General features: G+C 41.7%; 1 protein-coding gene across 1 annotated transcript; it reads right to left on the bottom strand.

The window, feature by feature from the left end:
• Positions 1-468: 468 nt before the first annotated feature.
• LOC308298160 (tryptase-like) lies at positions 469-9,037 on the bottom strand (the record flags this gene model as incomplete). The annotated part of the gene is made up of 5 exons (XM_080741716.1): positions 469-831; positions 4,484-4,629; positions 6,706-6,986; positions 7,386-7,554; positions 8,977-9,037. 5 exons carry the CDS (start codon positions 9,035-9,037, stop codon positions 469-471), a joined length of 1,020 nt encoding a protein of 339 aa, XP_080597842.1.
• Between the last annotated feature and the right edge of the window lie 2,364 nt (positions 9,038-11,401).

Here is an 11,401-nt window from a genome sequence, read left to right as displayed (position 1 = left end):
GGGTGGGGGCATGCGTACAATTGTCTAAATATGTCTTTTTAGACACAATAAGGCCGGCAATTTCTTTGTTACTATTTACACCAGCCCCCATAAGTCACATCTGCCCATGAAAAATTGCAGTGCATCTCAAGAATGGGATCTAAAAATCTAAAAATACATGTTTAGCCACCAAATCAAAATCGTTAAAATCACTAAAAGGGTAGAAAGAAGTAAATGAAAACATTTTAACATCTTAACATCTCATCTTTTCTTTTCCCTAATGACTATCTAAAATATGATCCCTTGTTGTAAAAAAAAAAAAAGTTGTCCTTTAAATGTGGGCCAGTAAAACTCTGAAAAACCATGTAAAAACAAATAAATAATAATAATCTTTAATGCTGAAACAAGCAACTGGGTGCTTGTATGCCCGAGTTGAAATTACGTCTTCCCCCCTTTAACATAATGCAACTTGGTGCCTTGAATAAGGCCTTATGCAAAACCAGCCATGCTGTAGAGCATCAGCGCAACAGTTGAGACATAAGTGAAGTAGCAGAAATGGACGGCGTTCGGGCCGCCACAGTACAGACTATCACACGGCTTGACGGGCGGAGGACACTCGAAATCCTCATCGGTGTCGGAGCCGGGGGAGGTCACTGTGATGAAGCCTGGTGGGTCAGTGGTGACGTGGCTGTTGATCCAGCTGTGGAAGTGACAAACGCGAGTGTAGACTCCTGGGAACATAGGGTCGGCATAGCCATAGCTATTACCGAAGCTTGCGATGCCAGATTGGACCCACCGGGTGGTGCCGTTCGCCAGTCGGCTCAGCGTCACCAATGGCGCACCAGAGTCTCCCTGGTGGAAGGAACAGACATTTATGGTATGTATTTATTTAATTGTGTTGTTATTTTATGATATGATATGTATAATATGTTTTAGAAGATATTTGTCCCTTAAAGGACCAGGTCACCTCTGGGACTACCAGATCTTATTGTATTGTTGTGTGGGACACGAACACAATCCTGAATTATTTTTTGTGTTCAATCTGTGTTTTTAGATATTTCAGTATTTCAGCCGATTTCAGCATGCTACAACTGGTCATATGATGCAAAATGCATCATATGACCAGTTGTAGCATGCTGAAATACTAACATATCTAAAAACACAGATTAAAAAAAAAAAAAAAAAATCAGGATTGTGTTGATCGTGTCCCACACAACAATAAAATAAGATCTGGTTGTCCCAGAGGTGACCTGGTCCTTTAAAGGAGTGGTTTGCCCCAAAAATGACTTTTTTCTATTGATTAGGCTACTCATGCCATGGAGACTTGAGTTCAACCTTTACCATAGATTCCATATAGTTTCATTGTTTGACAGCACAATCATCAGTGTATTTTGGGTTCATGTCAATTTGTGTTTTCAGATACTTAACCACTTGAACCCTCAATACTTAATACACTTGACATTTACTCTGTACAGTACAGTCTTACTCTACTGTACAGTCTGCTCTTTTTTCCCTCTACACCAACCTCTTTGCCGAAAATAGCCGATCTACAAGCTCACAACGCCTCGCAGCGTGAGGCGTTGTGAGCATGTAGATCTGCTATTTTTGGCTACAGTTCTCAGAATGTGGACACTAGGGTAGGGTTCAAGTTGTTAATATAAAAAGGATTGGAAGATTTGGAGGACCCCCTGTAGTAACTCTGAGGACCCCCTACGGGTCCCGGACCCCCTGTTAAAGACCCCTGCCTTGCCACTTTTTAACCTTGGCTCTCACTATAATGTTCTTGATGAAATAAAATAAAACGTCTGTGTCTCTTAGGAGGGCAGTTCAGAAACCCAGTGACATCATTGTTTGTTTCTTTTTAATACACAAGTTTATTCGAAAAATCTTTAGAATAGTTTTTTTTCCCCAAGAACAATGGCTTCCATTAGCCTATAGCATGGTAACTATTCAGGAATGGTTCATAGACAAGATTGTGTGCACATCTTCTCAAGCCTATATTCAGGCCAGGTGCTGGACATCAAGGTATCAGATAATGGAAGGAGAAAAACGCCCGCACACTGTTCATATGCTCCAAAAACGTACTTTTATTATAGGCAACTGGCTGCAACGTTTCGACTTTACGTCTTCATCATGCAAAAAGTTGCAGCCAGTTGCCTATAATAAAAGTTCGTTTTTGGAGCATATGAACAGTGTGCGGGCGTTTTTCTCCCTCCATTAACTATTCAGGAATGGACAGCCTGCCGTTTGATGTCACTGGTAGGTGGGTTTCTGAACTGCCCACAGCCCTCCGATGAGACAAAGACAGAGGAGATTCTTTTGTACTATGTTATCATCAGTGTTGGGGAAGTTAAAGTTACATGTAACAGAGTTACATAACTAAGTTACATTTTGCTGTAACTTGCTGATAACTGAGTTACATTCCTATTTTCTGTAACTCGTCAAGTAATTGAGACACTTTTTGGGTTACAAGAAGTTACAAGCGAAGATATAATTTTACATTTAAGTTTTGTAAAGATTGACGATCAAATGTCCTCAACAGATCATAATTTTCTTCTTTTTGTTAACTTTATATTAGGAACACAGATGTTTACTAAAGAATATGTCAACCTTTTTGAAATAAAATATAAAACTCAGTTGAGAGGCATATTTCTGCTGGCATGTGACTTTTTTTGTAGGACATTTCCTACACCAAATGTACATTCTCAATTTAACGCTGAAAAAAAAAGTAACTCAAGTTACCCAAGTTACTTTTTTTTTACTTGAAACTTTATAAGTTACATTTCTCCCTCCAGGGGTATAACTTTAAAGTGATAGTTCGCCTATTTTATAAACGCAGCTGTGTGGAGTACTCACCAGTAATGGACTTGTTCCAAGGGCATGAATTGGTCAGCGGAATCCCCTGGACAGAACTGTGGTCATTTTTGTGCTGAATTAAAAGTAGTTCCATTGAGTTGCTAGAACCTATTTTTTGTAATAAACTAATCCACAAAACCGCCGTCATTATTATTGTTGACATATTTCTACTTCTACGAGTAATGCTCGTTCAACTTTGACCCCTCTGTAACATGGTACTATTTCTTCTCTCAGCAGATCACTGCGCCGCACTATAACTCTATGGCGCCGCATCACTCACGGCGTATGCTCTCGCTCTGTGCTGCTGTGAGCTGCTGCTGCAGCAGCACACGCTGTTGTTTATTTGTTGTGTGGTTGCTGCTGATCGCTCCTACTAGCTAGCCTTGAATAGCAACTTGGCTAACCTTTATCTGCCATTGCTAACACAAGGGAGATATATCCACGCATTTCTGGGTAACAGAAAAAAACTTCTTCACCGTTTCCCCAAGGATAAAGACAGCCAGCGAGTTTTCCCCTCTGGTCCCGTATCTAACACTACTCCTCTAAGTGCTCACCAGTGACATAGCGTAGTGTTAGATACTGGTCCAGAGGGGAAAACTCGCTGGCTGTCTTTATCCTTGGGGAAACGGTGAAGAAGTTTTTTTCTGTTACCCAGAAATGCGTGGATATATCTCCCTTGTGTTAGCAATGGCAGATAAAGGTTAGCCAAGTTGCTATTCAAGGCTAGCTAGTAGGAGCGATCAGCAGCAACCACACAACAAATAAACAACAGCGTGTGCTGCTGCAGCAGCAGCTCACAGCAGCACAGAGCGAGAGCATACGCCGTGAGTGATGCGGCGCCATAGAGTTATAGTGCGGCGCAGTGATCTACTGAGAGAAGAAATAGTACCATGTTACAGAGGGGTCAAAGTTGAACGAGCATTACTCGTAGAAGTAGAAATATGTCAACAATAATAATGACGGCGGTTTTGTGGATTAGTTTATTACAAAAAATAGGTTCTAGCAACTCAATGGAACTACTTTTAATTCAGCACAAAAATGACCACAGTTCTGTCCAGGGGATTCCGCTGACCAATTCATGCCCTTGGAACAAGTCCATTACTGGTGAGTACTCCACACAGCTGCGTTTATAAAATAGGCGAACTATCACTTTAAAGGGGAAGACCATCCATTTTCAATATTGAAGTTGTGTGGAAATAGAAAAAACTGTTCCCCCCCCCCCCCCCCCTTCTGTGTTGCCTAGAACTGGAGGATTGATGTTGGGCTTTGTATTGTAAAGTACAATGTGTGATGTCATCAAGAAGGGGGGGATGTCATCAAGAAGGGGGGGAACTTTTTTTCTATTTCCACACAACTCCTCTAAGGTATATTAATGACACAGTTCAATATTGAAAATGGATGGTCTTCCTCTTTAACCTGATCAAGTTACTGCCATGGTGAGTTACTTGTAACTGTACAAGTTGCGCTTTCAAAGTAACTTCCCCAACACTGGTTATCATGAACATTAGTCAGGACCAATCGTATGAAGATAGGTTGAAAAGTGGTGAAGTCGTCCTTTAATGGTTAAAACACGTAGGGTTAAAATGCACTGTATGAAAGACAATAATAACGCTGCTGTAATAGACAGAGAAAGAGTAGCATCTGTCACCTCAGACGCGCCCCTCCCTCCTCCGCCAGCACAAAGCATGTTTTCTGTGATGTGATCGTCGTACGTAACGTAGGAGCAGCCACACTTGTTGTTTCCCACGACCGGCACGTCAACTTCCTGAAGGATCTGGGGATAGGGCAGCGGAACTAAGGGAAAGACAATACAAAAAGGATGAGTCAGCCCGCAATTTAAACCCGGGTCTCATGCAAAGAAAGACAACTATAGGCCAAGGAATCATCGCAAGCTTGCACTCATGGTGCCTGGCACTCAGACGGTACGTGTCCTACCAAGGTTATTATAGTAAATGAAAACTAACTAAAAAACGAAAACTAGAATGGAAAAACATTTTAGTTAACTGAAATAAAAATATAAACTAACTGAAACGGTATTGTGTGTTTACAAAACTAAATAAAATAAAATAAAATTATAGAGAACATCTCCCTAGCTTTCGTCTTTTGTCTTTTGTAACTCCAGTTGGTGAGGTCAAAGAGAGAAGTTGTACGTCTCAACATTCCTGCCACTCTCAACAATATGATTTTTTGTTGATTTTCTTTATTAGACAATACTTTTTAGAGTTCTCAAACTCTGCCCGAACCCGACCCTACCCGACCCGACCCGACATATTCGGGCCGGGCCGGGCTCAAAATGTATGCTAATTAGTCGGGTCGGGCCGAGCCTCGGGTTCAGTAAAAAAAAAAAAAAAGGGAAAAAAAAAAAAAAAAAAAAAAAAAGTTCATTATTATTTTTTTTTCATATTTAATAAAGATAAAGAACATGGCGCTGACTGGCGTTTCACTCGCTTATTTACTATGTGACCGCACGATCACTCGGAGCACGCACCACCACACCACTGGCAGTGGCAGTAGACGAGGCAGAGCAGAGTGAATGAGAGACAGAGAGCCGCGGTCAGCGATGCTGGCAGGCTGCTAATAATAGCAGACTGGTGTTGCGCACCAAAACCAACACGTTCTCAACACCATTCAATCTACAAACCAACTGAAGTCTGCTTTGCATCACGATCTGACTTGTTTAGCACTTGCAGATCAGTGCTTCTCTCCAGGCCAGGGAGGGTCATAAATCAGCGACAGCAGCAGCTTTACGATGGTGGGGTTACAACAGGTCGAATTTGTCCGAAACGAAACGAAAGAAAGTGGAGGAGAGACTCACTGAGAGTTGAGTGACAGAGACGGCACATGCAGACTGCAGAGCAGACAGATGCATGCGTTGCACCGTGTGAACAAGATGAGGAGGATTAAGGAGTAAACTTTTCTTCATGAGAGAACATGCTAACATTGCCGAACCAAAAGTGGAAAGGTAGGCTAATCTCACTCTCTCAGCCTACTACTCGCTATAATAACACATGGTACGGTCACCGCGGTGGCGGCGTGGCGCCACCTGGAGGCGTTTTCCTTCACTCGGGCTTTTTAGGGCTTCGGGCTTAAAATGATGAAACTAGTGAGGGTCGGGCCGGGCCTCGGGCCGACCCTGTCGGGCTCAGTTAGGGCCGGGCCTTAATTTTCAGGCCCGTTGAGAACTCTAATACTTTTTCCGGAGCTTTTTAATCTCACCTCTGACAAATACCCCATATTACGTAAAAGACTAAAACTAACACTAAAACTAATAAAAACTAAACAAATACTAAGCATTTTCAAATATTAAAAACAAAACGAAACTAGCAAACTCACTTTAAAAAAGGAATTAAAACTAAACTGTAATTGAAAACAAAACCTCAAAACTAATACAAATAAAAAACTAATGGAAAAATCCAAAACTATTATAACCTTGTGTCCTACTAAACATTTCTCAGTGGAAGAGTAAGGAGTAAGCAAGCATTGCCTAGCTATGAGGCCCATAGGGTACACTTCCTAGACATGACACTATACAGTATGTCGCAGGGACTTTTCCCCCAATCCAAGCCTTGATGCTGAGTGCCAAGCAGGGAGGCAAAGGTTCCCATTTGATGAAATCAGTGATCACCGTACATGGGCATAAAAGGGACAAGGAGAGACAGATACAGAGATCTCCAAATATGGGCACATCAGTCGGATAGCGATTAGCGACGTATATATTGTAGTCACAAAATCTAATGTTTTACAGTCATGAATTCAGGCTTGGTTTCAGGCTTAAAATAATTGAGACTGTAATGCTATAGGCAGAGATCTCTGGTCATCTTGCTTTGCTGCTTACGTCTTACGCTGCTTCCAGATCTGTCTTACACTCACCAAGTTCCCAGCCATCGCGTACCGTCCCCCAGCCAGTCACCCAGCTCACGGTTCCATCGTGGAAGGTGCTGTCCGGTGCCGCCAGACAGACCGGGCGAATGTAATCGGTGAAGTTGACGGGCCCGGAGAGCTTCAGCAGAACGATGTCGCTGTCAAACCACGCTAGCCGATCGTGGTTGGGATGGCGGATGATCTGGGCGACCGTCCTGCTCACCTCGTTGGGGTTGGGCAATCCCTGGGAGTGGCGACCCAAGAAAACGGTCACCCCGTCTTCCTCCCCACTGAAAGAGAGTGAGCGGATGTTGATAGATTGATTTGCTGTTGTACGATTATACAATGATGCTAAAAGGATAACACAATAAGCCCTAAGCCAAGGGCTTCCATTGTGTTAAACACTAAAACGTTGATCACTTGAAAACATATACACTGGGATACACACACACCGGCATGCACGCATGTCTTTGTTTTATATATCAACAAATCGATTAACCACTTAAGCATTACGTTGTACTGTATTCTGTTCTACAAGTTTCATGGCATGTCTTGATGCAACGAATTGTGAGCGTATAGATCAGCTATTTTCACTTTGGACATGCAGAGAATAGCCATTTTATTAATAATCAATTTGATATCTGTATGTATTAGTTTGATCAACCAATACTAACTAACACATGTTTCACCTTAGGAAGCAGTCGGCTGCGGACAGCACCCATTCACAGTTGATGAGGGAGCCTCCACAGAAATGGCCGAATGAAACATGGTGTAGACTGGCCTGCCAAGGCCAGCTCCCAGGGATGGCGTCTTGACCGCCAACGATTTTGGTGTGCTGGCGAGGCGCCTCACCGCACGCTAAATGAAACAACACACTCATCAAGATTCCTCTACATGATGATGATGATGATGATGATGATTAATCTTATTCTTATTCTTATTCTTAGTAGTAATACTTGTTGTAGTAGTAGTAGTAGTAGTAGTAGTAGTAGTAGTAAATCAAATCAAATCAAATCAAACTGTGTATACCTCATTTTCAAAAATCAACACATAATATGCATTGATACAGAACAAAGTAGACAACGTTTTATAAAGGAGAGCTATTTACAACTAAAGGCAATAGATAACAGAAGGGTTTTAAGTAGTGCTGTGGTAGCAGTAGCAGTATTATTAAAGTTTAGATTTTTAGATTTTCTGTAGGCTAAAGTTGCTTGTAAATATTGGAAGTTGCAATCTTTTGTCCTTTGTTTCTAAAGTTGTACAGTTGCTTATTTGGGTCATTCTCAAAAAGATTCTCGCCGGAAATGCTTGTAGAGACTCTTGGGTAATGAAGTCAAATTATTATTTGAGTCCCAAGTGGCCACTGACTACAGCACACAGTGCTGCTTTAATAAAGACAAACAGATGTATGCTTACCATGCATAGACGGCATATTCTGTGAGTGACAGCCTGAAATTCAAAGAAAAGAAAGACATTTTGTAAGGACGGAAGACCGTTCAGTACACAGCACAGATTGATTATGGAGCATTTCAGTGGTGGAAAAACGACTAAAACAATGTAAAAATACACAAATAAAAGTCTGGATTTCAAAATGTACTTAAAGTATCAAAAGTAGAAAGTATTCATTATGCAGAATGTCCCATGCCCCATGTCCCATTAAGTTCTCAAATCAAATGTATACACATCTTGTACACACAAACACAAACGCACACACGCAAACAGCGGCGGCTCCAGAGAATTGTGACTGGAGGGGCGATGGGGGAGCTGGCTTTTTTGGAGCGGGGGCTAATGAATTTTGGCAACACACAATAATGAATAGTACTACAAACAAGATTCTCTCGCTTCTAGAGTATGGATAACGGAACAGAGCAGATCATTGGTAGTTTCCAGCTCCAAATCTGAGCACTGTAGGTGAACAGATAGGGTTTTTGTGAGGCTGAAGATGCTTTCCAGCATAACAAGTTTGATTTTATAGTATGGTTTACATAGAAGTCAGTCAATTGTCTTTCACATAGTCATATACATTTTATTTATTTATTCCTTAAATGTTTTCCCTCAGTATTGGGTTTGTGGGGTGGGGGGGCTTAGGGGGTGCTAAGCCTTCATCAGGGGGGGTTAAAGCCCCCTCTAGCCCCCCCTGGAGCCGCCACTGCACGCAAACACACACACACACACACACACACACACACACACACACACACACACACACACACACACACACACACACACACACACACAGAGGACAGAGGAATAAAAGTTAGAAAATTGGCTTATCTTTACCTTTGACCAGCAGGACGACCAACAGCCATAGTCCCTGTAGTGGTCCAGTATGGAGGGCCATGTTTTCTTTGTGTCAGCTGCAGGTGGTCCCTCACCATTATAACTCTGTCTTTCTGCTTAACTCCGCCCACACGGTTGCACCTTGCATTCTTCCGCCTCTATTCGGCCATTTTGTTTGGGCACTCCCTCGGACTGTTGAGTGGGTTTAGGTCAGCTTTAAACTTTAATGGGGAATTTAAAACCAATGTCAGACCTGGTGTGCTCAGGGACGTGCAGAGAATGTTAGAGAGGCAGGGGCTGACAAAGGGCCTTTTGGTGAAAATATTGAAAATAGCAGACCTCCAAGCTCACAACGTTGTGAGCTTGAATGTCGGCTATTTTCATACTTGATACCACACTAAACTAAGCATAAAAAAAGAAAAAGCAATGCTGGAGATACCACAGCATGGATTTCTACACAGAGAGGACACTTCTTTCAAATTAAGATGCTGCATTCAAGTTCAGAGTTTGGACAAGGCAATTCTCTTAAATGCTGCCTTCAGGTATGGCATGGAAAGAGGGCATTTGCGTTTCTTTCACCATAGTAACAACTGCATTCATGGTCTGGAGAGGGCACTTTTTACAGACGGATAAAAGGGCAGGGGCTCAAGCCCCCTTTCATGTCTATGTGTGCACGTGCCTGGTAGTGCATTATACTGTGCTGCTGCGTAGTCAGAATGCATTATTAGCCTCAAGTGACTTGAATTTGGCTAAAGAATGTGGTCATCTCCATGGCCGACAAACCGGTTCGCACGACCATTACTCATCTTAAAACACTGAAATGGAGCAACCTCAGACCTCTTTATGCATACTTTAGTAAGTGCTTTATAAATAGAGAAGTATGTTACCGGTCTAAACAAAAGGCTTTCACCTGGAGGGGGATAGTTGTGTGTCCCTGAGACCGGGTTCACGTGACCTGAGGGAGCCGTACTGACATTATGACAACTGGTCGAGCATCGGCCAAATTGTAAAATAATTGCAACCGAAGGTCGCAGTTTACCATGAGAAATGTCACAGCTTGTCCATTTGTAAAAATATATATGCATTTCCCTGTGAACGTTTTTATCCCTCACAAAACAAGTTCATTCAATACAGGTACTAGAATAGCATAGAATCAGAATAGGATTCGACTTGATTGTCACATCAAAGGTATAGGCCTACAGGTGGAAAACAGTAGTGAAATTCGATTTTTGTGCAAGCTCCATGATTTTGCGTTATAATTACATATAAAAAAGAAAGGAAAGAAGAAGATCAGTCAATGAGAAACAAACAAATGATCACACATAGTGCCCTAAACTCTCCTGAACTTGAATGAGCATCTTAAGTTGAAATTAAGGCTGGGCAATATATCGAAAATATATCGATATCGAGGTATCAACATGCAAGGTATACATATCGACGAAGACGGCTTAAAATTAGGCATTGGTGTATGTGTCAAAGTCAGACACACTATAAACTATGGATAAACTATGCATGCACGTAGCACAGACAGTCATGCAAAAAAGCAGTCCATCTGTAACAGGTGTGGTTATTTCAATAAAACCATTGTTGGAAAATGGAAATAAGGCATTTAACCTGTTCAATCCCAACGGTCAACAATGGTTTTTGTGTACTGTGCAGTGTGCATGCATGCATGGATTATGCTATTCATTATCTGGGTTATGCAGGCAGTGGACATAAAGCAGAAAAAACATTAAACTATATAATGCAATTGTTTTTACTAATATCGTGAGTAATATCGATATTGAGGTATTCAACAACTTTATCGAACATTTTTTCCTTATATGTTTTCCTTATATCGCCCAGCCTTAGTTGAAATCAAGAAATGTGTCGAAATCAAGCATCGAAAATAGCCGACCTCCAAGCTCACAACGTGTCGCACTGAGCTTGGAGGTCTGCTATTTCAAGGTTTTCACCAAAAGGCCCTTTTAGAAATTTCAGCCCCTGCCTCTCTAACATTCTCTGCACATCCCTGGTTCTAAATATACTCTGCATGATATGCCAAGAACTTAGTTAAGGTGCAAGATGCGAGTAAACAAACTAGTCTTTACGTTGTACATACACCCCAATGCAGAATTTCTTGTTTTTTCTTCTTTGGCAGTTGAAGGTCAGCCTTTTGGGGTGTTTTTCTTTGTTAAAGGACAACTTTTTTTTTTTTTTTTTTACAACAAGGGTTCATATTTTAGATTGTAATTAGAGAAAAGTAAAGATGAGCGTTAAAATGTTTTCATTTACTGCTTTTTATTGTTTTAGGGATTTTAGTATTTTGCCCCCATCAGTCACATCTGCCCATGAAAGATTGCGGTGCATCTCGGGAATGGGCTTATTGTATCTAAAAATACATATTTAGCCACTTGCATGCATGCCCCCAGCCTGGGGGCATGCA

Source organism: Nannobrachium achirus, assembly GCF_963921795.1.
Source record: "Nannobrachium achirus genome assembly, chromosome: 14".
NCBI lineage: Eukaryota > Metazoa > Chordata > Actinopteri > Myctophiformes > Myctophidae > Nannobrachium > Nannobrachium achirus.
This window is presented reverse-complemented; position numbering and strand designations above follow the sequence as displayed.